This window comes from Ochotona princeps, chromosome 25, assembly GCF_030435755.1.
Source record: "Ochotona princeps isolate mOchPri1 chromosome 25, mOchPri1.hap1, whole genome shotgun sequence".
Taxonomy (NCBI): domain Eukaryota; kingdom Metazoa; phylum Chordata; class Mammalia; order Lagomorpha; family Ochotonidae; genus Ochotona; species Ochotona princeps.
The window spans coordinates 3,223,945-3,251,696 of NC_080856.1; the positions used below are offsets into that span (position 1 = coordinate 3,223,945).

At 47.5% G+C, this 27,752-nt stretch overlaps 1 protein-coding gene across 1 annotated transcript in view; it reads left to right on the top strand.

The window, feature by feature from the left end:
• Positions 1-27,337, top strand: part of UBE2H (ubiquitin conjugating enzyme E2 H) — a 71,245-nt gene extending 43,908 nt beyond the window's left edge. The window contains exons 4-7 of the mRNA XM_004592530.3: positions 9,718-9,757; positions 10,911-10,963; positions 24,088-24,216; positions 27,050-27,337. Coding sequence (XP_004592587.1) covers positions 9,718-9,757; positions 10,911-10,963; positions 24,088-24,216; positions 27,050-27,174 — 347 coding nt within the window. The 3' untranslated portion in view covers positions 27,175-27,337. The remainder of the gene's footprint in view (positions 1-9,717; positions 9,758-10,910; positions 10,964-24,087; positions 24,217-27,049) is intronic.
• Positions 27,338-27,752: the final 415 nt, after the last annotated feature.

The following is a 27,752-nucleotide window of genomic DNA, read 5'->3' on the forward strand; positions in this document are numbered from 1 at the left end:
GCTAAGTACATATACCTCAAACACCTGCATTTTGGGGTGACAGCCCTTTCCCTAGCTCCATCCTGGGCAGCAACATGTAAGGTCGCTCCTTCAGGGGGCGCTTGGGTTTTGTGGTTGCCTCTCCCCAGCTGACTGATTCTCTTTGGCCACTTCTTCCTATTCAGACATTTTTAAACTTTCATGTAGTTGAGCAGTGTGATCTTCAGCTGTTAAAGAATGATCAAAGCATATAAATGCATTAAAAAGATATTTCATTAATATCTGTTTGTCTGAAGACTAGAAGTTGTTGTGCTCAGTGTACTTTTGTGTCCTCGTGTTCCTAGACAGAAACAGTAGAAATTAGTAAAATGAATAATGACACTATAAGAATTATTTCTGCTTATCTTGTAGAAATGTAACTGTTTTTCAAACCTTGTCTTAATGCCTTTTTTCTGGCATATCATGGTTTCATTGTTTTGTAAGTAGCAAACTCTAAACTTTAGGCAATGCTTATGTAATGACACAAAGAAGCCCCTGTAGTTTCTATAAGTAATAATGCCAGCATGACAATGATTGGGACAAATGATGCTGTAACTTTCTGTGGGCTGTTAGAACCCATGTCTACTGCGCATCACCTTGTCAGGGAAGAAGATCTGGCTGAAGTGTGTATACGTGCTGTACTTGTTTCCTCCAGAGGAAGGTTGCACAGCAAGCTTTCAATCAGTTGTGTGGGGAGACCCCTTTTCGTCAACAATGTAATTACTGTTGAGATGTGTGTTTAAGCCTTTTGAGAAGTATTGGCTCACTTAAAAAAAGCAAGGTTTCCTTTATGAGTAGTATAGATGTAAAATTAGCCAGAAGAAATAGGTAAGCCAGCCCTGGATGTTCTTCAACTGTCCTCCTGTTTTATCTGGGCAGCTCAAGTGCTATTCCCAAACCGTGTCATCGCAGCCAAGGTCAGCTGAGCAGTTTCACCCTTCTGTATGTTCATGGTGTGTTTAAAGTTGAAGATGTAAATTAAAATGTTCTTAAAGTATAGTGCCTTAATGGTTGCATCATTTATATTCTGGTTTTTTTTTAAAGATTTATGTATTTTTATTGGAATGGCAGATGTACAGAGAAGAGAGACAAATCTCCTGTCTGCTGGTTCACTGCCCAAGTGGCCACAGCGGACGGAGCAGAGCCGATCCGAAAGCAGGAGTCAGGGTGGGTGCAGGGTCCCAAGGCTTTGGGCCGTCCTCCACTGCTTTCCCAGGCCACAAGCAGGGAGCTGGATGGGAAGTGGAGCGGCCGGGATTAGAACCGGCACCCATATGGGATCCTGGGCATGCAAGGCGAGGACTTTAGCCACTAGGCCACGCCGCCGGGCCCTGAATGAAGGATTTTGAGCAAGGATCGAACAGTCAGATTTTCATCTTTAACGATGACTCTACCACCATGCAGGAAGAGGATGACCAGGATAGAGGCACAGTTGCAAATACTATTGTAAGCAAGAGATGCTATTGGCTTGGACCAGATTGCAAGGTTCAACGACTGTTCTCTAGATAATAAGTAGCTCTGAAGAAATTTGGTCGTGTTCAGAGAGTCATAGGGCGAACATTGTGGTGGCAGGTTAAGCCTCTGCCTGCAACACCAGCGTCCTATGCTGGAGTGCTTGTTAAAGTCCTGATGACTCTGCTTCTGAGCCGACTTCCTGCTAATGCCCCTGGGGAGGCAGGGGAAGATGACCCAAGTGCCTCCTACCATATTGGAAGCTGGCTTCATTCTGGCCAAGCCCAGATGTTGTGCCTGTTTGGGGAATGAACCAGTGAATGGAATGCCTTCCTCCCTCTGCCCTCTTCCCTTTGCTCCCTCTGGCACTGTTCCTCCGTCTCCTTACCTCTTCCCCCTTCCCCCTTCTGTCGTTCTGCCTTTCAAGTAAGTGTTGAAAGAAAAAATGAGGTGGTACTGGAAGGAAAACGTGAGATTTTTTTTTTTTGTTATTTCTTAAGAGATTTTCAAGGATGTTAAAATGCTTCCTACAAGCTGCTGCCTAGGAAAGAGGAAAAGCTTGGTGTGATGCTGGGAGTCCAAAGAATGACAGAAATGATGCCTTTGAGATGAATGGCTGGGGCGAGAACACAGAACTGATGCTTAGAAATAGCATGACCATCTGGGGGGGCCCTCGAGGCAGTGGGAAGGAGTGTGTGTGCAAGGAGAATTTCATGGGTGGGAAATGAGGGGTCCTGGAAGTTGATTTCCATGCCCTCCCTATATTCCCCAAAATAGAAGAAGCAATTGAGAGGGATTCAGAACTGAGGGAAAGAATTAAGGGAGGCAGTACAAGGCAGGGAGGGAGGCAGGTAGTGGAATGTGGCAGTTGTTGGTGAAGAGCAAACAATCTGCAGAGGAAGGGGAGGCAGATGGCAGGTGCTTTTGAGTCCATGAGTGGTTGGCTTATTTTGATAGATTGGTGTGTATTGTGTCTCCTGCCTGCAGCTCAGTAGACATAACCCCGCAAGAACAGTTCCTGAGATGGTTTACTAACATTGACACCAAACTTGGGACCTCGCACATTGCCTGTTCCCTGGCATATTTGAGTGAGTGAGTGCTTACCTACCTAGTAGCACCAGACACGAACAGTTGGTCCCCTCTGTTCCAGGTTTGCTGAGTGGCCATCTTGGGAAGGAAGAGGGCTGGGGATTCATGGAGGACAGTGATGGCCCACAAACCTTGAGGGAGAAGACAGGGAGGAAGCTGGCATTGCAGTGCCTGTTAACCACTGCTTGAAACTCTGGCATCCCAAATCTGAATACTGCTTGAAGTCCCAAATGTTCCTTTTGTTCCACTTCTGATCCAGCTTCCTGCTAACGCATCTGGGAAGACAGTGGATAATGGCGCAGACGCTTGAGCCTCTGCTGCTTGTGTGGGAGACCAGAATGGATTTCCTGACTCCCGGCTCTGGCCCAGACCTGGCTGTGTTAGGCCCTTTTGACCTTTTGAACCTATAGGTGGAAGATAGATCTCTTCCTCTAGTTCCTTCTTTCTTCCTTTCATTAAATACTGAACAACAACAACAAAAAAAACTAAATAAATAGGGTAAAGAAGATGAGGGCAAGAGAGCTGTAAGGGAGACAAGGCACAGTGACGCAGGGAGGGAGAAGAGCTGAATCGATCTCCCTCCCGTTCGCTGGTTCACTCCTGGGTGGCCACATCGGCCAGGCCTGGGCCCAGCCAGGGCCTGATGGCATGCAGCTGTCCCCTCCCCTGACACATTCAGCTGGAACAGCCCAAGTGTGGTCACCTCCTGCATGCCAGGAAGGTAGAGCCAAGTTACTGCCTTTCAAGTAGTTATATTCTGGGTTCAAGCTTAAATATAGATTGAATATATGGCTACTGAGTTAATCAGTTTGGTTGTGGATAGCCAATGTGGGCACTTGTCATGAAGGTAGGATGTCGGTGATACGTTCTCATGCGCTGTTTTCTTGAAGGAATTCATTGCCTTGTAATCCAGCTGTGTTAGCTCTGGCTGCCTGAACCATTTCCGTGCAGACTTGTCTCCCCCATGTGGGCCCTGGCCCTTGGCCTGCTCCCCTCGCGGTGGGCTGAACTCCAGGAGTCACTTGAGCTCTTAGTTTATCACGAAGATTTGAGTGAAATTTCTAGCTAGATGACTGGTTCTGGGTAATTCATCTACCCACGGCTTTGATAATTAGCATCTAATCAAGTAGAGGGAACAAAGATGGAAAAGGGGGTCTTTTTTTTTTCTTTATAATTTAAGATTTAATTATTTACTTCAAAGAGTTAAGGAGAAAGGAGGTCCTTCCGTCCCCCCGACCCTACAGTGACTGGGGCTGGGCCAGGCCAAAAGCGGGAGCAGGGGCTTCACCCCGGTCTTCCAGGTAGCCACAGGGCCCAGGCCCTGGCTGTGAAGTGGAGCTGTCAGAACTCAGGCTGATAACCACATGAGATGCTGGCATCGCAGACTGCAGCCTTACTTGCCGAACACAAAGCTACCCTGACGAAAGGTTTTCTGGTTTTGTTTGTTGCCTTGTATTCACCTGTTAACTCGGTGTCAGCAGGTGCTCAGAGTGTACAGTCCCCTTCCATCGCTGCACACAGCAAGCAGGCTGAGGTGAAAGCCAGTGTTCTGTGTGCTGTGGTGAGGTGCTGTTGACTTTGCCTATGAACCGGTGGGTCAAGAGATGTTATCCCAGAGCAACTGGGTATTGGAAGGGTACAAGCCTGAGCATGCACCTGTTAAACATGATACAGATTCCATCTCCAGAGCTTGAAAGTACCTGGTTTCTTTCTGAGCAGGGATGCTGAGCTTTTACCTAGATGTTGATTCCTGTTTCCCTCTGCCTCCTTTTTTTTTTTAAATACAAATGTGGATCTGTGCCAGAATACTTACCCAAAATAGTAAGAGTTCAGTCGAGTCACTGAAATTTATCATTAGAAAATGTCTAGTATTGAGTAAAACTTAAAAATCATGTAGGCTTAAGATGACTTGATGTTTTTTCTTGTTTCCATAATAGCGGTTTTCGAAATATGTTCACTTTAAATATCTTCAAAATAGTTTGTGGTTGAGTGGAAGCAGGTGTTGGGAAAATTCTCTCACTACGGCCACACTCATTAGCAGGGTGACAGCGTTGCCAAGAGGAAGCAGAATGTGGCAGGGCCAACAGGCGAGGTCCTGAGGACACTGCCCCCTGCATCCTGGCCACCTCCCCCCATCCACAAGTTCCACCATTGGCGTCCTTATCCAGCACGGATTGGCTTTGCCAGAAACCTCGCCCTTTGCTTCACCAAAACACTTGTCAGGGAGATAGGTTCTTTTTCTTCTAACAAGTAAAAACAAACAAAAAACCTGATATTGGAAGAAATCCTTTTGAAAGTATTTTGGGTAGAATTGGCCTAGCAGTGCTTGAGGTTCTGAACTGCCTGCTTTGGAGTAGTCAGCAGGTTCTGTGGTCCTTCGTGCCATCTAACATGTTAGCTTTATACTTTCCAGGCTGTTTCTATCCCTAAAAATGCTGCCTTACAAAATTAACTTTCTGCAAGAGCTTAGCCATTGGCTATGTCCCCTGAAGTCCCCTGTTCCCAGAGCTTTGGCTATTGTTGTTAAATCCTAGATTTTTCAGTCTGATAGATCCTTAGAAATGAAAGGGGCAAGTTTGGCTGCTGCTTGCGATGCCAGTGTGCCATGGTGAAGTATGGGTTCAAGCCAATACACCTTCCACCAATGCAGGAGAAGGTGGCCCACGTAAGTGGGTTCCTGGCACAGTGCTGGCCTTTTGTGCAGTTAGCCAACTAGAAAATCTGTCTCCCTCTTCCTGTATCACTCTGCCTTTCTAATAAATAAGTAAGTGTTTTCCAACAGAAAGATTTTGCCTGTCATATTTTCTTCATCGGTGAAGAGAGACATCCACTGAAGTGAGGGGTTTGCTGGCGCCTGCGGCGGATGGCAAGGTCTCAGCTAGACCCCGCGCCCCTCCAGAGGACCCTCTGTCCCAGTGCTGGACAGTGTGTTATTCTTAGCAGAGGCTCTGGGGACTGGGCTCAGCCCATTGAATTACTAAAGCATATGTTTACCAGGTCCTCTCTGGCCCTCTCTGTTATACTCCTGGACTCAACCAACCCAAATCTAGATTTAATTGAAAACAGTGTGGAAACTATATTGATTCCAAATGTGCTCACCATGCATACACATGCATGAAGCTCTTAACGTTTCAGGGTTTGAAAACTATTTAAACTTCTCTTCGCCATAGCTTTTCTCATGACTTAGACTTTTGAGGTACCCTGTGGCATCAGGATGTTGAAGCTGAATCCCACCAGCTGGAGATCTGCCATTCTCCATCTCCCCAGCTCTGATGTGCTGCAAGGCTATCACGCTGGGCCCAGCCATCTTGTTTAAAAATGCAACCCCTCACCTGGCCTTCCTGTCTTTTTTTTTTTTTTTTTCTCACATAACATACCCACGTTCAAACATAGGATATATTCTGCTTTCCGGAAAGTTCTCCAGGGGAATTCTTAACTGTAGCCAGCAATGAGAATCTTTATTTTCTTACTCTTTTTTTTTTCTTTTTTTTTTTTTAAGTTTATTTGAAAGTCAGAGGGAGCAGGGAAGACAGTTCTTCCATCCACTGGTTGAGTTCCCACATGGCTGCGATGACCAGGCCCAGACCAGGAGCCAAGAACCCCATCTGGGACCCAAGTACTTGGGCCATCGTTTGCTGCCTTCCAGCCCGTTATTAATAGGGAGCAGTATAGGGAAGTGGAGCAGCTGAGCCAGGAGCCTTAAAGGAAATGGAAAAGTCAGGGCCTGAACCCACCCTCCAAAGTAGGGTGCCAGCAACACACGTGGCAGCTTACTGCAGCGCACTGCACCAGGCCCGGCTTGGGAGCTTCTCCCGTAGACATGGCTCTGCTACGTTTTAGGAGGTTGCCACCTGCTGATTCACTCCTTGTGTTCACAATGGCTGAGACTGACCCTGGGCAGAATCAGGAGGGATCCGACGACTTCAGCCATCGCTGCTGCCTCTTAGGAGCTACTTCAGCAGGAAGTTAGAGCCTGGAGCCAGGGCTGGGACTCGAACCTAGGCGCTCAGGTGTAGCCTATTCCCGAGGGGCCGCTGGTTTTTAACGAAGCAGCTTTTTTTGATGCAATTCCGTAGGCTCTGGGATTCCCCTTACCCACTTCTCCAAACTGCCTCCTCCCCACTGGTTTCGCCTGTATTGTTACAACTGCAGTCATATGCCCATCACTCTGCTATTTCAGTGTATCCTGACGTTTGAAGTCTAGCAGAGGCGGCATTTGAAGCCTCAAGAACACATCAAGTCCCATGAGTGGCTCATTACTCCCACTCAGCAGGAAGTTCCCTTGCAGTGTGTGGCAGTGTGTTCCCACATCTGCTGATTTTTTTAAAGATTTATATTTTTTATTTTTGTTGGAAAGTCAGATGTTCAGAGAGGAGAGGTAGATCTTCCTTCCGTTGATTCACTCCCCAAGTGGCCACAATGGCGGAACTAAGCCAATCTGAAGCCAGGAGCCAGGAGTGGATGCAGGGTCCCAAGGCTTTGGGCCATGCTCCACTGCTTTCCCAGGCCACAAGCAGGGAGCTGGATGGGAAGCAGGGCTGCTGGGATCAGAACTGGTACCCATATGGCATCCTGGCGCATTCAAGGCAAGGACAAGGACTTTAGTCACTAGGCCACCCCACCGGGCCCATATCTAATTCGAAGGATCATTATCCTGTAACCTGAGAGTCACCTTTTATGAAAGGATTAAAAATTATTGGGATGGTGCACGGTAGAAACTTCAGAGTTTTAAGTAAAAGTTATGGGAAAGTTTCTTGCAGAAGTTGGCCCTGACACTAGTCCCTTCATCCTGCCATTGCCATGGTTTGGTCCCTGGATGATAGTGACGAGTGATAGAACTTGTGGGGAAAATACCCTCACCACTAATAATTCAGCACTCTTAAGATTTTTTTTTTTAAAGATTTATTCATTTTATTACAGCCAGATATACACAGAGGAGAGACAGAGAGGAAGATGCTCCGTCCGATGATTCACTCCGCAAGTGAGCCGCAACGGGCCGATGCACGCCGATCCGAAGCTGGGAACCTGGAACGTCTTCCAGGTCTCCCACGCGGGTGCAGTGTCCCAATGCATTGGGCCGTCCTCGACTGCTTTCCCAGGCCACAAGCAGGGAGCTGGATGGGAAGTGGAGCTGCCGGGACTAGAACCGGCGCCCATATGGGATCCCGGGGCTTTCAAGGCGAGGACTTTAGCCGCTAGGCCACGCCGCCGGGCCCAGCACTCTTAAGATTTGTACGTAGCTGTGTGTGTACACAAAAAAACAGGACATAATTTACAATTGGTCTCTTTTTTTTTAAGCATTGCAATCTTAGATAAGTCATTTTAAACCATTTCCTGTTTGGTTTCCTATCCGTCCGTCACCACGACCCTGTACTCCAGCTGAAGTAATCTCTCTTGCAGGTTTGGGATGTGTTGACCCAGTACGTTGTTCCTCTAGGTATTCGTTATCACTGAGGACAGACAGGATTGCTTTGTTTTAATACGTTGAAAAGACAACTTTTCTGCAACTTGTGTTTCCTAATCCTGCTTTAGATCCATTCACGTTGATAATACCAATCGAGTTCATTACCAGTGTGCTGCATTATATCTGAGCTGATAAAGTGTTGCTACAAATATCCTGACTGTTCTTGACGTGCCCAGGGTTAAGTAGTTTTTTACCCTGCTCTTTGTTGAGGCACATAAACATACAGAGCGAGCTGCCCTCTGCTGGTGCGCCCCGCAGGCCAGTGTAACAGCCGCACATGCGCTGGGCTGAAGCCAGAAACTGGGCGTTCAGTGCCAGTCTGCCGTGACGGGAACAAGGGGACTAAACACTGGGGCCATTACCGGTCGCCTCCCATGGTACCCATGAGCTGGAAGCTGGAACAGGACTCAAGCCCAGGCGCTCAGAGGCGGGCGATGGGAGTGCTCCAGGTGGCATCCTGACTGCTGAGCTCAACAGCTAGGCATCCTGAGTGTCTCCATCAGCTTAGTCATACCCCTAAATCTAGACTTTGAAACACCCTTAGTTTTCTGAATGAAAAATTGATCTCGAACACCAGGCTTTTCTGTTTGCGGGAGAGTAGTTGGAGTAACTCGGGCTCTCTTGTTGGTCGTGGATCAACACAAAGGCTTTACAAACAGAATAGGCATATGATCAGTGTTGGGACTGGCTTGACCAATCAAAGGTTGGGATACCTGACATGTTTGTATACTTACCCCGTTCTCTGTCACGGCTGCTCTGAGTTCCTGCTGCAGTGTGCTTCTCCCTCTTCCCTCTGGTGTGAACCCCCGCCCGCTGCTAGCCTTGCGTGCAGTGCAGCGTCTGTTCCTCACTGCTCAGTGACCTCCCCAGGAACCTGCTGCCGTCTCTCTGGACTCTGAACACGCCCATGACCTGTAGTGCTGAGTGCGCGAGGGACCAGGCCAGAAAACAGCGCAGTGTGATAGTTGCCTTAGGAATTCATTGAGAATGTGAAATGAAGTGAGAGTCCTAGATGAAAGTTGATAGCAGCTGGCCAGGTGACAGCTCGCACAGTGGATCTGCTGCGAGACATCGTTGTTCTCGTGTATGCAGACTGAATCCCTGGTGCTGAAGACACGGGGTGGATTCATTTCTCCTTACAATTTAAGTTAAGTGTGTTAAGTTCTGTACTTTTTTGTTGAGGAGTAAAATGTAAGTGCTTCACTGATAAAATCATCTTGGAGAATTGTTTTTGAAACTCCTTGCCTCATTTCCTGGTGGCCTCAATTTTAATCAAAACTGGGCTTCTTTGAATGAGTAGCCTGTACTTAAAGGAAATATTTTGGCCACTGTTATCATGATATCCTTTGTGGTTTGGAGACGGTGTTTCCTTTAGCATTTCAACAGCTTCATTCATGTTCCGCACTAGGTGTGACCAGTGATACCAGTAAACCAAGGAGAAGTCACAGCGTGGGGCTGCGTGGGGCTGCGTGGCCTTAGTGTGACACTAGCTATAAGCCGTTGCTATCACACATTCTCCTGGGGGCCCCGGCCCGGGGTCTGTCAGTTGAAGCTGCCACAGGAGTACAGTCCGTCAGTAATCAGAGGACTAAGATGGAAAGGGAGGAAGTGACCGAGATCGCCATTTGCCACAGTGAAGTACTTTAGCTACTCTTTGCATACTTTTTGCTGCTAATTAACATCTCTTTTTACAGGATTCATGAATAAAATTTTCCACCCCAACATTGATGAAGCGTAAGTAACTATTTAAAAATGTTTACATTTTAGCAGCAACTACTTTCGATTCAAGTTCCTCTCAGTTATTTTTTTTTAAATGATCTTTTTGGATTTCATTGGGAAGTTATTTTGTATGAATGGTCACTTAAATTACGGAGTCTTAGCACTGTTACCGTCTGAACCACCGAGTTCCGATCCTGTGTGGCGGTGCTGGCTGGGTCCTGCCCTCCTTTTCCTGATCTCCCGTTGACATGGAAAACTTCCCTGTATAAATGCGGTTCAGATATCTGTTTTCAACACACTGATTTACTATTTTCAGTACTTGGAATATTTCCTTTTCATTTATTAATAACTGCTATGGATGCCCAGTACTTTATGAGTGGGGTTTTAAAGCCCAGTCTCGTTGTGTCCTGTGTTGTTCTGCCGGTGCTTTTAAAATGCACCGTTATTTGAACTGTTATTTTTACTTCTCATGGCACTCAATTGTGCTTTTTCCACATGTGAGGATCTCTGAACACATCAGAGTATGTTTTATAATGGTTCACGCCCCTTCCTTCTGTTGCACGAACTTTATACAAGGGTGTTCTCTCGTGTGCTCACACTCAGTGCTCGGATCTGGGGCCTCGCGTGAGCATGAGCACTTCTGAGTCTGCGCTGCCACACAGCAGAACTGTACTTTCCAGCACGTTGCTTCTCCTTTCAGCAAAGGGTCCACTCCAGAATCATGTATTACATTTGATGATCATGTTTCTTTGAACTAATTTAGTTCTTAGACCTGCCTTCCTCTTCTAGAAAATTGATGTTTTTAAAGAATCTAGATTCTCTCAGTGTAGGCTTGTCTGCGGTTTCCTTGATACATGTGAGGTTGGCCTGAGGCAGAAGCACAAACCCGTGAGGTGGTGGCCCGCGTCCTGCAGTCCAGCAGATCAGCGGGTCGTGGCCTGCCCGGCCCTCGGCCCTCGGGTTGGCCTGCTCTCTCCCCTGCGGAATGACTGCTCTTCCCAGAATTCCACTGTCCATGTCTGGAGGAGACGCTCCAGGCCCTGCAAGAATGCACTCCTCCCCGTGGAGTGTTAGCTACTAAAAAGGTTTCTCTTGATAAATAGTTGCCAAACATGCAGCTGAATGACTTTCTGGTTTTTTTAAATGCTGTTCTTTGCATCTGTTTCAGGTCAGGAACTGTGTGTCTAGATGTAATTAATCAGACTTGGACAGCTCTCTATGGTGAGTTTGGCCGTGGAATGTTTGTTGGAGTTGTTGAGACATTGACTTTAAAAATGCTGTTTGGCCTTTCCTCTCTAATTTCATATATTCTTTTGGGAATGGGAAGGGATTTGAGGGACTGGGTTGCAAACTTACCAGCGAAAGTTATTTTAAGCATGAACATTAGCAGTGAAGTTTAAAATAAATCTGTGAGCTTCAGAACTGAAGGTGTATGACAGTATACACACAGAACATTCTATGTGTGTGTTGTGCATACATATTGATTAGTGTGTAGGAGCATTCGGGTCTGGACGAGACTCGAGCCGATGTTGGCAGAGGAGAGCAGGCGTCTGTTTTCTGTCCCAAAGCCTGACCGTGCTGAGAATAACTCAGGCTTGCCTTCAGTGCTGAATCAACCACTCAGCCCTTCCTTCCTTTCTCGGTCTGTCTCAACAGGGTGATCACATTTATTTCAAAACTAAAGCTTTTTTGGGCTACATCAAAGGCAAGAGAAAAAGAATACTTAGGGACATGCTTAAGTCCCCAATGAGCATACTGTTAGGTATGCCTCACATAAACCTTCAAAGCTGTAAGGATGCAGGTGTAGTGTGCCTGTACTTGTGCAGAAATATCTGTTTACAGTGCCACTGGTGGAAGAAATTCAAGCCTGTCATGTAAATTTACAGCATGGCTGAATTTTGTTGTTCCTTTTTAACCCTTAAGGTACAGATTTTCTGACAGGGTCCATGTTAAAAGTAAATGTTTCCACAGGATTTTAAAGATCACTGGGCAGCTGAAGTTAGAGAAAACTGTATAAGGTTTTTGAGAAGGCTTGTGTTAAAATACGAAGGCCGGCGTCGCTGTGCTCATGGGCGAGCAGGGGAGCCAGCGGCATCAAGGCAGTCATTTGATGACATTTTGATTTTCTGTAGTGGTATAGCAACAAGCGTTGTCCACTTTTTAAAAACTACCTTTACTAAATTGCCTGTATCAAAGGTTGTGTTTTTGTTGGCTTTCCCATTTGACTCTCCAAATGAATTTACATCATTTCTTCATCTCCTGTGGCCGTGGCTCTCCCCAAAGAATCTCTGAGCACAGGTCCCAGGAAGATGTGTTGTGAGCTTAAATTAAAAGTGCAGAGCGGAGGCCTCAGCTCCTCCCCTTTACGCAGCTTGGCTTGGCGTCACCACCTCCTGCTGGGACTGCTCACGTCTGCCCAGTGAGGCAACAGGTGGATTGCCCAACTTTGCAGAACACGGGAACTCTTGAGAAAGTTCCTGGAGAGTGCATGTTGTGGGCATATGCTTGGGTTTCAAAACTTTTGCACCTAAATAAACTTGATTTTAATTTTATTTCTCATTAATTTTTTGAAGTGCCCTCATACTGTTCTAATTATCACAGAGCATCAGGCCTCCTCCCCTTGAGCTGAAAATGTTTTAAGACAGTTTCAGGTTAATGAGGGATACCGTGCCCCCTCCCCATGTCCAGAGCCTTAGCTCTCCTGGCCTCTCACGAGGCTTCCTCTGGGTCTCCAGCCTGGAACAGACTCTGGAAACCTTACGGTTTGTAGCTGTCCATTTTTACTTTCTGCCTTGTATATGTTTCTACCTATGTATGCTGTGGTTCTAGATTATTTCCTACCTTGAGGGCTGTGGATTGCACGTCTGATCTGTCTTGGAGTGCAGTGCCTCCCAGCACCATGGCCACAAGAGTCAATGCTAAAGGTAACAGTTGTTGAGAGACACACCGGGGTGGAGACATCACTTTACAGGAATATCCTTCAGTGGTCCAGGGCACATCCTGCAAGTCACCATACAGGTATCCTTGTATGAACTTGTGGAGCAGGGGTTAGAGGAAGGTTGAATGCTTCTGGCTTGGCCGTTCCCGAAATACTTCCTCTACCTGGAATTCTCTGTGTGTTTCATGTCTTCCCTCCAGCATCACTTCTTCAGAAAAGCCTCCTTGTCTAGCCGCTCCGTCTCAAAGCATATCCTCCCTTTGCACAGCACCTGCTTTTAAAACCTTTCTTTTAAAGGTTTTTTTTTTTTTTTTTTTTTTTATGGAAAGGCAGATATGCAGAAAGGAGGAGAGACAGAGAGGAAGATCTTCGATCTGATGGTTCACTCCCCAAGTGGTTGCAATGGCTGGAGCTGAGCCGATCCGGAGCCAGGAGCTCTTCCAGGTCTCCCACACGGGTGCAGGGTGCCGGGGCTTTGGGCCATCCTCAGCTGTTTTCCCAGGCCACAAGCAGGGAGCTGGATGGGAAGCAGGGTCGCTGGGATTAGAACCGGCAACCATATGGGATCCTGGGCGTGCAAGGCAAGGAGTTTAACCACTACGCTATTGCGCTGGGCCCTATAATCTAATATTAACACAGTGTGAACATTAAGTAAATATCAGATTTTAAAGATGATTTTGGGTCCAGCGCAATAGTGTAGTGGTTAAACTCCTTGCCTTGCATGCCCAGGATCCAATGTGGGCACCAGTTCTAATCCCGGCGGCCCTGCTTCCCATCCAGCTCCCTGCTTGTGGCCTGGGAAAACAGTTGAGGATGGCCCAAAGCCTTGGGAGCCTGCTCCCACGTGGGAGACCCAGAGGAGCTCCTGGCTTCTGACTTCGGATTGGCTAAACTCCAGCCATTGCGGTCACTTGGGGAGTGAATCATCAGACAGAAGATCTTCTTCTCTCCTCCTCTCTGTATATCCGCCTTTCCATAAAAAATAAACCTTTAAAAAAAATTAGATTGTAAAACCCATAAGAGCAGGGTGTGTGCCTTGTTCTTGTCCATACACACTTGGGATGATCGCAGTGCACAGTGAGGTTTCAGCTGTGCCTCAGTGAAGTGAAAGACCTGGTAAGGTGCAGTAGTAAAAGCGAACCTAGACTCAGGCTGATTCCGATGGATTCCTGTGTCTGTGCGTGTACATGCATGGAAAATGTCCCACGGCACCGTGCCTGGAATATCTGATGTCATGATATGTTGCCCTCACTACACTCACAGTGCCGAATGTGCAAGCTGCTTCCAGTTGCAGCCAAGTTAAAGCTGCACTTCCGAAGCTTTTACTGTTGACCAGAAAACACTTTATAGAATAGGGTTGCTGATTCTCAACTCCTCTTGTCACAGAACAGATTTTTTTTTAATAATGGCGTTATTGAGTTACATTTCACAACCATACAAATAGTCGAGTAGCTTTCACCATATTCACGGTTCGAGGCAACCAAAACCTTGATCACTGCACACACACTTGTGCCCGTTAGCCCTTCCCTGTCACCTTGTCAGCTCTGGACACTCGCTGGGCTGCTCTTGCTCTCTCTGGGTCTGTGGATGGCGCTTGTCAACAGGATTACACTCTGTGGCCTTTTGTGACGGCCTCTTTTCATTCTGTATAATGTTCTTAAGGCCCATACATGTTTTAAAATTTTCTTTCTCGTATTACTGAAGAATGTTTCATTATACTGACATGCCATATTGTGCTTCTCCTTTCGGAAGAGGGTGGACATCGGGCTGTTATGAATCATCCTTCCATAAATATCTGTGCGTAAGTCTTTATGTGGGCATGGGTTTCCATTTCTTTTGGATGTGGATCCCGGAGTGCAGCTGCTCGGTGGTACAATATATGTCTATTTTTAACTGTATGAAGACTGTTTTCCAGAGTTTCTACGCCAGTTTACATTTCCATCAACAGGTATATGAGGTTCTAGATTTGATTTAAAAATTTTTTACTTTTCAATTAGTGACAACCCTTTGTTTCGCTAGAAATGATGCTCACAGATATATCGAGCAGTTTCGTCCTGGCACTGACAAACAGCGCGGTTTAATTTTCTTTCCTTTTAGCATTTATTTTAAAAGCCAAGTTAACAAATAAGGAGAAGAGAGCAAGTGAGAAAGAGATGTTGTGTGCACTGGTTTACTCCTGGGATAGTCACAGTGGCCAGAGCTGGGCCAGACTGAAGCCAGAAATGTGGAACTCCGTCCGTCTCTCATGTGGGTGACAGCAGCCCAGTCATTTGAACCAGCGTCTCCTGCTTTCCAGGGGGCATCTGCAGGGAGCTGATAGGAAATAGAGCAGCCACAATGCCAGCTTTGCAAGCCAAAGTGGCTTACCTGCACCACAGCGCTGGTCCCCAAAACAGACTTTAAAGAAGAGGGCCAACACAAAAACAACTCAGCGCATCACATTTATAAAGTGCTAGTGCATTGTTACATCGGCTTGCAAAGCAGCTTTACTTACTTACTTATTTCTTTATTATTTTTAAATTGGAATGGAGACATTACATTCGCTGATTCACTCCCCCAAGTGGCCGCAATGGCCAGAGCTAAGCCGATCTGAAACCAGGAGCCAGGAGCTTCTTCCGGGTCTCCCACGCGGGTGCGGTGTCCCAAGGCATTGGGCTGTCCTCCACTGCTTTCCCAGGCCACAACCAGGGAGCTGGATGGGAAGTAGAGCAGCCAGGACAGGAACCGGCGTCCATGTGGGATTCCGGCGCGTGCGAGGAGAGGACTTTAACTGCTAGGCTATGGAGCTGGGCCCTGCACAGCATTTCAGTAAGAAAGAGTTCAACCACATTGGTCCAAGTGAACTGAAAATAGACTCTTGTACTACATATGTGTGTGAGTCTAAGAGCTCCATAACACGAGTGTACCACTATTGTGTCACAGGCAAGGACAGAAAAACAGGAGACAGTACTTTGGATGTAGTCAGAACTGTATTGAGCAGGGCCCCTGTCTTGACTTTTCAAAGTGTTTCTCAAAAAAACTCACTTCGGACCCTGCGCGATGGCCTAGGGGCCAAAGTCCTCGCCTTGAAAGCGCAGGGATCCCATATGAGTGCTGGTTAGAATCCCGGCAGCTCCACTTCCCATCCAGCTCCCTGTTTGTGGCCTGGGAAAGCAGTCGAGGACGGCCCAATGCATTGGAACCCTGCACCTCCGCGTGGGAGACCCGGAAAAAAGTTGCTGGCTCCTGGCACCAGCCGTTACAGTCACTTGGGGAGTGAACCATCAGACCGAAGATCTTCCTCTCTCTCTCTCCTTCTCTCTCTATATATCTGACTTTGCAATAAAAAAAATAAATCTTTTTTAAAAATTCACTTTATGGAAAGTTTAGGAAAAGGTAAATAATGCTTAAAGAGAGAGAGAGAAAAGCTGGCATTTGGCAGAGTGGGTAAAACCACCACGTGGGATGCCTGCATCCCACACAAGAGAACCTGATTTGAGTCCCAGCTTTTGTGTTTCTGGCCCAGCTTTGTATTCATGTGCATCCTGGGAGGTGGCAGATAGTGGTTCAGGACTTGGTCTCTGCCACCCATGTGGAAACCTGGTTTGAGTACCAGGCTCCCTGCTTTGGTCTGGCTCACACCTCGCCATTCTGAGATGTCTGGGGAGTAGGCAGGTAGATGGAATGCCACATCTGGGGCGGATGTTTGGCTCACTGGTTAGGATACTACCTGGATGCCTGTGTCCAGGTTGGCATGTTGGGGTTCTAGTCCTGGCTGTGCCGCCTCAGTGTCAGGCAGCAGGCAGTGGCTTGAGGCCTTGGGTTGCTGCACCAACGTGTGGGATGAAGATGTAGTGTGAGTTCCTGGCTCCAGGTTTTCTCCCGGCTCAGCCCTAGCTGTTGTGAACATCTGGAGAGTGGACCAGCATGTAGAAAATCTCTCCTCCTTCCTCTCTTCCAATAAATAAAGAAATGGCACCCTCGCTCGTCACCAATGTTAGAATGATGCCTGTGCATCGCTTCCTGGCCTTTTGGCTAAGATCAGGCTTAGACATGGCTTTGGAAGTGAATCAGCCAGAGTCCTGCCCTGACAGGCAACCAGAACTGTCCAGCTGTGCCTGGGACTAGAGTTGAAGGCCTCAAGTCTTACTTTGATTCTGTGGATCATGGCCTGGGTTTATTTTCCTGCCTTTGCATATGATTAACCCTGTGTGTAGGTAACCTCTTCTTGTGCATGGTCACTTAACTTGTAGTTGCATGAAGGTGTGTCTTGCTACTTTTTTTTTTTTGACACTACGAGTAACTGAGTTATTTTCTAGTAATTAAACTTTTGGTATCACTAAGAAATACCCAGTTAGCTAATTACAGATTACCCTCATTTCTAGAAGGTTAATAGCAAATCCTATCACCATGTTTTACCTTGCAGTCTTTGGGTAAGCAAAGTCATGCCAGGCTCGCACTAAGAGGAAACCTGTAAGAAACACCCCGGTATGGTGTCGTGGGGCCCCATGTGTGGAGGTTGACAAGGTGATGAGAGCAGCGTTTGCCATGAACAAACTTGGTTCTGTGTTTTGAGCTAGTAGCACATTTTCTTGTCTAGATCCCTGCAATTTAGATACACGAAGGGAAAGAGGTTGCAGTTAGGCAGAGGATGGGAAGTGGCTCTGTAGGAGGATTTGGAATGCTTTAGAGCGGTCCGCATTCTGTGGCTGCAGACCTCGGGGGGGCTTGGAGCTGACCCTTGGCTGGGGATATCTGCAGTCCTACCAGGCTTTGGTGTCCATGTTTTTCAAGAAAGATTTATTTATTGGAAAGGCAGAATAAAGAGAGTAAGGGAGAAACAGATCTTCCACCTGTTTCTGTGCTCCCCAAATGCCTGAGCCAAAGCCAGGAGCTAAGCACTTCCTTCTGGGTCTCCCCCATGGGTAGTAGGGCCTCCGATGGTTGTGCCATCTTGCATTGCTTTCCCAAGCACAGTGGCAGGGAGCCGGGTCAGAAGTAGAGCCATCAGGACAGGACCCTAGCCAGCGCTCGGTGCGACGTTGGCACTACAGCTGCCTTGTCCAGAGCTGCAGCACAGGCTCGCCCTGGACTGGCATGTCTTAAGCTGAGACTACTTCAAAGGTATAATTCTGCTGCCAGGGGAGTTGGACTATGCCTGTCAGGTTGTAAATATTCTTTGCAGTACTTGACTATCAAGTTTTGTTTTGTTTTGGGTTTTTGTAAGGATTTATTTATTTGAAAGGCAGAGTTACAAAAAGGAAAAGTTACAGGATCTTATGTCTTCTTTTTAGTCGCTAAGCCTACAATGGCCGGTGCTGGGAGCCTGCAGCTCCTTCTGGGTCTCCCGCACAACTGGCAGGAGACAGCTGCTTGGGCCAGCAGCCACTGCCTTTCCAGGCGCAGTAACAGGAAGCTGGATCGACAGTGGAGCTTCACATGGAAAGCTGACGTCAAAGGCTGCAGTGTAACTTGCTGAGTGTTGTCTGCCCCTTGAGGGAGATGCCTGCGTGCTTATTCAGTGGGACCATGTGCTCTGTTGGAGCCTCGTGGACTGCCCTGAGGACACGATGAACCGGAGGCGGGCACACCTGTTGAGTGTTGCTGTACACATCAGTAATGCTGGCAGAGGAAGTGGTGACTGTGTGCCTCCTTTAGCTGGTGGCTGTACATTGTCGCCTTGGCAGCTCTCTGCTGGCTGAGCTCAGCAGCTTGTGGGAGGCTGCTGGCAGCGGGCCTTCCCACCGATTCAGTGGCTCCTGGGCTGCTGCATTTCAGCCATGCAGGTCCTCTGCGCCAGGAGACGAGTGGGCTCAAGCTACTGACTGTAGAATGCTGCTATCAAGCGCAAAAACCATTTCTTGTTTGAAGTTGGCCTGCTGTGTGTCTGAGGGCACTATCCATGACTGGCTTTGCTGAAGTTTCCTGGGGTAGCGGGTGCGGCATTTTTTAGGTCCCTCTGCTTACCACATTTTTTTCTTTTAACAACTGCTTGGTTGTATGCAGTGCACCACTCTCCTGTTGATGAAGGTGTATAGATCTTGTACTACTCTGTAGAATTCACTGATTTTTCTTGTTCACAGATCATAAGCAGCAAAACATTAAAGAAAACCTTCAAATCCGTTATTAATACTACAAGTTCTTAGAAGCTAGATGAGGGAGAGAAGGTGAATTATTAAATAACGTAAGGAAATCTGAAAATCTTACTGCTTACCTGTTTCAATCTTAGCAACAACAAAAAAAATCAATGCTTTGCTGCCAGTTTTGAGAGATTTGGTAGATAGCACACTGCCATCACAGGAAGTGTGCCCAGCGTGTGAGCTGACGTTTTATGGTCAGCATTTTTTTTTTTTTATTGCAAAGCCAGGTATACATACAAAAGGAGAGGCAGAGGCAAAGACTTTTCATCTGATTGTTCGCTTCCCAAAATGGCTGCGATGGTCAGAACTGAGCCGCTTCAAGGCCAGGAACCTTCTCTGGCTCTCCCACGCGGATGCAGGGTCCCAGTGCTTTGGGCCATCCTCTACTGCTTTTCTATGCCACAGGCAGGGAGCTGGATGGGAAGTGGAGCAGTGGAGACAAGATCTGGTGGCCATATGGGATGCAGCTATTTGAGCCATTACACCAGGTCCTGGTCAGTGGGGTTTGGTTTGTTTTTGTTTTTTTTTTTCGTTTTTTTAAGATTTATTTAATTTTGTTGGAAAGTCAGATATACTGAGAGGAGAGACAGAAAGGAAGATCTTCTGTCTGTTGATTAACTCCCCAAGTGGCCACATCAGCTGAAGCTGAGCCGATCCAAGCCAGAAGCCTGGAGCTTCCTCTGGGTCTCCTTTGCAGGTGCAGGGTCCCAAGGCTTTGAGCTGTCCTTGACTGCTTTCCCAGGCCACAGGCAGGGAGCTGGATGGGAAGTGGTGCAGCTAGGATTCTAACTAGCACCCATATGGGGTCCAGCATGTGCAAAATGAGGACTTCAGCCACTATGCTACTGCACAAAACCTTCACCATACTCTAAGACAGCCAACTGACCATAATCTAATCTGTTGTGATGTTTCTGGCTCTCTCCCTTTGAAAAAAAATCAAAGATTAATGTTTGTAATTTAAGATGTTTTGTTTGATTAGTTGAGAGACCAGAGCTCCATGCACTGCTGCACTCATGCCAGCAGCCTCTGGGGTCGGATGGCAGTTGGCAGCCTGGAACTCAGTCCAGTTCTCACGTGGACTGGCCTCATCCTGCCTCCCAGGGTCCGCATTGGCAGGCAGCTTGTGTTGAGGGCTGGGATCTGGAGTCAGACGGGAGCACTCCAGTGTTTGATGTCATCATCTTAGCCTCTAGGTGTAAATGCCTACTGCCAAGATTAATGGTTTTAAAATGACTCTGAACTAATACATGTTTTATTAATAATTCTAGAAAAACATGCTCACTTTGAACCTTTTCCCAGTGTGAGTCTGACTGTTGACTTGTAGCAGGATTGCTGCACCCATGGTTTTCACCTTGACAGCTTCTGCGCACCTGCACGGTGCCCTTCCCAACATGACTTACGCACGTGCCTGCGCTGTGCCTTGTCAAGGTTGGTTGCTAGTCAGTGGCAGCCCTCCACGGCGAATCCTTGCTTGTGTCCCTGGCAAAATTGTGTGGCAGGAGAGACAGCAGCTCACACATACAGGAGTCGATGGCCTCTGCCTGGGGTCGAGCTGCTTGAGGACAAGCCTGTGCTGTCCGTGAAACAGCCCCGGATCCTGCACTTCTCTGTTCCGGGCTCTGCCTGTGGCCTTGTGCTCGACGTGTGGCGTGGTGCTAATGCAGAGCTCTGGGCAGCTTGAGCCATCGTGGCTGTTGAGACCGTTTCCTGCATCAAAGTCCATCCTCGGCCGATTTGACTAACCTCTGTGTGCCTCTGTTTCTGTCCGTGGACACTGGAGCTAGTGGGACCTCCGTGGATGGCTGTATTGACATGGGAGCATGTGTGCAGCTCACAGGAAGTGCTGCACAGTAGTTGCCTTGCTGCCACCCACTGTGACTGATGTCCCTGCTAACGGAACTCAGAAACTAACTCTTCCTGCCCTGGGGTTGCATTCATTTTGTGAAACTACTGAATTTGCTACCACTGCCTTAATAACTCACCTACTCAGAGGAAAAGCATTTTCAGACCTCCTCTGGTTTTATGCCATGCTTAAGATACAGAAGAAAGAAAGAGGCCGGTATTGCAGCAGCCTGCATCCCACATCAGAGCGCTAGTTTCAGTTTCTGCTCTGCTTCAGATGCAGCTCCCTGCTGATGCCCCTGGGAAGGCTGCCACCGCCCTGCTGCGACACTAAAATGTCGAGGCATACTCTGGAGGGTCTGGGAAAAGCCAGAACCTCAACCGGACCCTTCACTGCCAAAAGCGGCTGCGTTTAAATCCTTTTCTCTGCTTCCCCTGTCCCCGTTGGACTTAGCTTTCCCTCCCCGCTTCTCCAGCCCTCTCTCCGCCACCCTTCTTCCCACCCATCCTTCTTGCCCTCGTCCCATCTTTCTCCGTCATAGTCTCTGTCTCTCGCCCCAGTCTTTCTCGTTGTTGTCGTCCTCCCTGTAGTCTGTCGTCCTGCCTAGCTTTTACCAGCTACTTTTATACCGTTCTCCACCAATCACTTCTCTCCGTGGGTCCACTTGGTGCTACGTGATAGGCCAGTCATCACAGTGAGGGCATTAGCCTATCCCTGTGACTTCCTGTTTACCTGCTGGGGAGACCAACTCTGCCTCCTGGCCCTGGGCCAGTCACCATCTTGCCACAGACCCTACCAATCCCAGGAGCTGCTTCAGCACCGCGCTGCTTCCTCCCCACAGAAGGCAGAAGGTGGACGAAGTGTCTGGGTTCCAGCCATCCCCTGGGAGTGCTGGACAGAGTCCCTGACCCTGGTTGAGCTTGGCTAAGACCTGGCTGTTGGCTGTCCTTTGGAGAGCAAATCAGTAAGGGCAAGATTTCTGTATCATTCTTATCTTTAAAAAATCTTTTTTTTATAAATGAAAAGTTTTATTTTATTTTTAATTTTTATTTTAAAATTTAAATTTTATGATACAATTCTGTGGAGTCTGGGATCACTCCCCCGGAAATATTTTTAAATGTAAAACAGAATGTCATTTAAGTGTAGAAAGTAAGAAATTATAAGCCTATGCCCTTGAGATAACTTTGAAGAATGGTAGTCTTGAGGGAACATCTTTGGGACAGTGGTGCTGTTCGACATGCCAGCGTCAGAATGCCTGATTCCAGTCCTAGCTCTCCTCCAGTCTAGCTTCCTGATTGCGTCACACGCGCTCTGGGAGGCAGCGGATGATGGTTCAGCCTGCCTCCATATTGGAGCCCAGCTCCTGACTTTGGTTTGACCCAGAGCTACCTGTTGCAGGCATCTGGGGAGTGAACCAATGGGTGGAAGAGGTTCATCTGTCTTGGTCTCTTTCAGATAGAGGTAAATTGAAGAATTTTAAGTACTTTTCTTTTGTATGCATTCTGTATGTAGTTGTAATTTTAGAAAATATATGTATAAACCATCATAGAGCCTTTCTCCATCCAGCGCTCAAGCACTAAAGCGTTTTCCCTCTAGTCCTTATCCCTTACAAAGTACTTGCCAAGGATTTGTGCCGTAAATGATTGTTGATTTGTTGAATGTTGTTCACTTTTATAAGGCATTTATAAATAAATGGCAGTAAAAATCTTACTGTGTATGTATAGTTTTGGAGGTTATTTCAAAAGGTTGTTTTGTTGTTTTTGTTTTGTTTAATTATGCTGAGAAATTTCAGCATTTGTTTTCTGGTGCATGAGAACTTAGTATAATGTGTTTCTTTGGGAGTTGGCCTTGTTAGGGTGAAATAGCACTGGGGGCGGACTTGCCCCAGGTCTGTATTTTAGCCAAGCCAGCTGTTGTGGGACCATCACAGCACATCATTCTCTAGGACATAGAAGCTCCTAGCTGTAGGTGGTGTCACACGTTCATGAAGTGCCTGGTACTAGTTCCTCAGCTTCCTGTCTGGCTTCCTGCAGAAGCCCACCCCAGGTAAAATTGAGTTTGGGGCCCCTAGTTTGGCCTGGCTTAAGCTCACCTCAGCTGCTGAGACATTTGAGAAGTGAGTCACTAGGTGCAACGTCTGTCTTCATCTGGCTGTCTCTGTGCTTCATATAAAAGAGAGGGGAAAAAACACTTTTAAGTAAAAATTTGACTTCCTCAGTCCCAGCAGCCATATGTCTCTCTCTGGCAGTGAGCAACGCCAGTTGCGAAACAATTTCATCTCTGCAAAAAATTCTGTTGAGTTTTGCATTCTGGAAATTCTTTGTTCCATTTTTCAGTTTTACACTGATAAGGAAGGCCTCTCACAGGTGAAGTTAGGCAAACTTTGGCTACCTGTTGGACAATAGCTGCACCTGTTTACCTGTTGTGTTTGCCTCTGTCTGTGCTACTTTCTCTAGCATAAGGTTTCTGAACCTCAGCTTTATTGGCATTTTAGTCCAAATAATCATCCAAGGAGTGGGGCGTGTGAAGGGGCTGCCCTGAGCGCAGCCTTCTTGGCCCTGCCTGCTGATGCCAGAAGCAGCCCTGTTGGCAACTGCCACATGTCTCCAGGCGGTGCCACTTCCCCAGTCAGCAGAAGTCACTCCATAATGGGAACTTATTGCCAGCTTGGGAAAGTCGTACATGCTCATGAAGGCTTTTTTTTTTTCCTCCCTTGAATCTAGTAAATGGGGCAGAATAAACTAAAGGTAGTAGTTGATGCTTTAGCACTGCCTTCAGAAAGCAGCCTGGAAAGGGTGGAGATAGAAGCACTTGGGCTCGCTGGTCCCTCTTGGCCAAGGAGGGCTCTGTTGGGGCTGTCTGTGCAGAGCGCCACATAGCAGCAGGCTTTTTGCTGTGTAGGGGTGTCTTCTCTGTGTGTGAGCGTGTGTTTTTGCAGGCATGCGTAGGTTCCTATCCTTGTTACTCTGGGTAATTGAAAAACTGCTTACTTCTGTTAGAAATCAGGGAATCGAATTAAATGTCAATCTTGTAAAATTGTGTTCAGTTCTTTAAAGAGTGGCATACTTTTTGAATGCTTTTTTATACTCTTTTTAAGTAGCAATCAATTGGAAGTTACAGAAAGTGATCCATTAAGAATTACTCATTTTGTAAGAATGTAGGGTGCTATGGAGCACTGGGACGTGTTGTTGTAATACATTCTTCTTGGTTGTGGAATAATGACATGTTGGTTGGGGAAATGGAGTGAATTCAAATTGGGACAAATACCAGCTATGTGTATGGTTCTCCTGTTTCAATGTCACATTAGCATTGACCTGAATACATGCCGTAGGTAACCGCATGGAGCACACACACAGGTAGGTCAGCACTTTTGACTACAAACTGCAGGTAGATTGTGGGCACACTTCAGTACTCCGAGGCATGACGTGCTTGTCTGTCTCTGCAGATCTTACCAACATATTTGAGTCCTTCCTGCCCCAGTTGCTGGCCTATCCAAACCCCATCGATCCTCTCAATGGGGATGCCGCCGCCATGTACCTCCACCGGCCTGAAGAATACAAGCAGAAAATTAAAGGTGAGAAGAGAAGGCAGTGGAGTAACTGGAGACCAAAGAACTTGATCTTTCGGACTTTCAAAACCCTTTTAGCCCGTAATAATTTTTCTGAAAACAGATTCCCCTGGGGCTGAGGTAGTGCTTGACGGGGCGGTCTTGGTGGGAGCTGAGCTAACACGTGGTTTGCACCTTCCTTAGGAGGCGGAATCCTTGTTTGCTGCGTGTCACACACTTTACAGGCGAACAGTGGATTTCCCTGAAAGAGACATAGGCTTGCAAGAGGAGATCTGAAGGTCCACATGGGCATACCCGTTTGTCAGTGTCCTTAGGCCTTTGTGTGTGAGAACCTTCACAGGGAGAAGCTTAAATGCATCCGTCTTTTGCCACCAGTGACGCTTGCCTGGTGGCGCCCTGACCCCTGGGGAGGCCCGGTCCCCGCGCAGCCCGTCGGCAGCATTCGCTGTTTTACACCTTCCTCTCGGCAAACCAGGGATCCTGTTGTCTAAGCCTGGCTGTTCTTTTTTTTTTTTTTTTTTTTCCTAAACACTTTCCTGTACATGAATCTGTTACAGTAGCAGCTCAATCACTTTAATGTGTTTTCTTTTTTTATTTGCTGTTTTCCTTTATTTTTCCTTGGGCTGCTCCTCCTCCTCCCCACCACTTGGAGAGATTATTCACTGTCAGGTGACCAAGGTAGGTGACTTCTAGATGAAGGTGTCTGGGCCTAGACTTTATCCTGCAGATTTCCACGTGTATGTTCCAATACCTCACGTCTGGGTACAGTGTGACCTCTTTTTCAAAAAAAAGCAAATCTTTTATATTTATTTATTTTTATTGGAAAGTCACATTTACAGAGAGAAGGAGAGACAAAGAGAGAGATCTTCCATTCGCTGGTTCACTCCCCAAGTGGCTCAATGACCGGAGCTGAGCCGATCTGAAGCCAGGAGCCAAGGCTTTGAGCTGTTCTCAGCTGCTTTCTTAGGCCCCAAGTAGGGAGCTGGAAGGGAAGTGGAACAACCAGGATACAAACTAGCACCCATATGGGATCACTGCACATGCAAGAATTTAGCCATTAGCCTGCTGTGCCGAGCCCCGTGTCTTGTCTTAACCCTAAACATTGGCATTCATATTTAGTGGAACTGATTTGAAAACATGTTTAAATAGTGTCCATCCCACAGAGCTGGGCACTCATCCTTGCCTTGACTGCTCTCAGGGCATCAACTTCTGAATGAAGGAAGAATTCTGCTTCCTTCATTGGTCACGGAAAGTTTCAAACCTACAGAAAAACCATCACCATCCCCCGATGGAAAAACCTCCCCATTTTGCGTTATTTGCTGTAGAATTTTTTTAAGAAGGAAGACAGTTCTCTCTGCGTGTTGTGCTCATTTCACTCTGGTGAGCTAAGCTTGGCCCGGCTGTCTGCTCTGGCTGGCGGGGCCTGGTCCCAGTATCTGCCTACCTGGCGCTCTTGGCTGCTGCCTGGGAGCTCCAATAACCTTGCTGCACTTCCCCCTAGTTCTAGTAAGTTCTGAAGGGGCCTGTTTCCTTGCATGTGCTAAAAAGGTGAGTACTTACCAAATTACAGGGCCAAAAGATGCTTTTCTGGAAAGTGAATTCCTGCCTGGTTATGGGCTGGTTGAATTTCATTACTTTAGTGTAAAATTCTGTTCTAATGAATTTGAAGGGATTAAGTTGCCCATCAAATGCCCTTTCTCTTTTTGGTAACCTTTAGAATGTTTTTAAGATTTAATATTCTCGGGCCCGGCGGCGTGGCCTAGCGGCTAAAGTCCTCGCCTTGAAAGCCCCGGGATCCCATATGGGGCACAGGTTCTAATCCCGGCAGCTCCACTTCCCATCCAGCTCCCTGCTTGTGGCCTGAGGACGGCCCAATGCATTGGGACCCTGCACCCGCGTGGGAGACCCGGAAGAGGTTCCAGGTTCCTGGCTTCGGATTGGCACAGCACCGGCCGTTGCGGCTCACTTGGGGAGTGAAACATCAGAGGGAAGATCTTCTTCTCTGTCTCTCCTCCTCTCTGTATATCTGGCTGTAATAAAATGAATAAATCTTTAAAAAAAAAATCTGACTTCCCAATAAAAATAATAAATCTTAAAGAAAAAATTGTTTAAAAAAAAAAAAAGATTTAATATTCTCAGCTAGACCCCCTATACTGATGACCCAATTCTGGCAACCCGTTGGGGTAGTTTTCCTGTTGGAGTGAGTCCCTGGACCTCCACAGGAGAAAACGCACTCCCTGAGGGCGTGGGGGCCCCTGCTTCACTGCACAGAGCTCTCAGCTGCTGGTCACTTTGCTGTGCCGAGGCCAGGGGAGGCTGAGGCACAGCACAGCCTCGGGGGAGGGTGGTGACCACCCTAAACACAGCTTGACTGGAGATGGTGCCGCCAGCTGCTCCCAGAAGCTGACAAGCAGGCTGCACTAGGACCAAGCCCTGCCTCAAAAGTGACAGAGCCGTGCCAACTGTGATTATATAACCGCAATGATGGGGGATTTCCTGGTAATTTAGCACGGATCCATCATCGGTCCTGTTCAAACGACATGAATCATGCTACTGCCAGAGGAAAAGTGGGGAGGGTGCCCTTGTCCCAGTGCCTCGCATTCTGGGATGACGCCTGGACGTTTTTTCACTCCCCTGCAAGTGTGCAAATGATGTTCTGTGTGGGCCCTCCTGATAAGCCCTTCCCTCGGGCCAAATGACCAGACAGGTGTCCCTGTGGGCTCCGCTTTAGGGACCATGGCCGTCAGCCTGCGTGCTCCAGGTAGGTGGCCAGCCTGCAGCCTGTGGCCATGGCTAACTGCCCTGTGCTTTCTCTCCCTCCCTCTCCCCGGCCCTGCAGAGTACATCCAGAAGTACGCCACGGAGGAGGCTCTGAAGGAACAGGAAGAAGGCACCGGGGACAGCTCGTCCGAGAGCTCCATGTCTGACTTTTCCGAAGACGAGGCCCAGGATATGGAGTTGTAGTAGAAACAGCACCTGCTTTTCAGAAAGACTATTATTTCCTAACCATGAGAAGCAGACTATAATATTCATATTTAAACAAAGCAATTTTTTTTATTACTAAACAAGGTTTTTATGAATAATAGCATTGATATATATATATTATATATCACCCTTTAGATCTTGATTTTCTTGGTCATTTCTCAACCGGAGGTGCATAGCATATTCCCACATTCCGTTTTGGTAGCAATATGCAGTCTGAATGCATGCATTCATAAGTCCATTTGGCCAAGTCCGCTTGTGTGCTCCTGAACTGTCAAAAGAAATAGGCGCTCTGATAGACGTAAGAATGACAGGAAGAAGTTGCTTCTTTATTGATGGTTCCAAAGAAACAAACCAAACCAGCCGGCCCTTGGACGTGAAGCTAGCTCAGTGGTTGTTCAGAATGTACAGGAAGAAGCTGGGAGGCGGAGCGTGCTTCGGGAGCGAGGCGAGCCAGCCCCCTAAGGCTTGAGCTGCGTCTCGCTGTGCGCCCGAGACAGCTCTTGGCCTGCGCAGCCCAGTAGGAAGGGGGGAGCTCAGTGGTAGTGTTCAGACTTGAT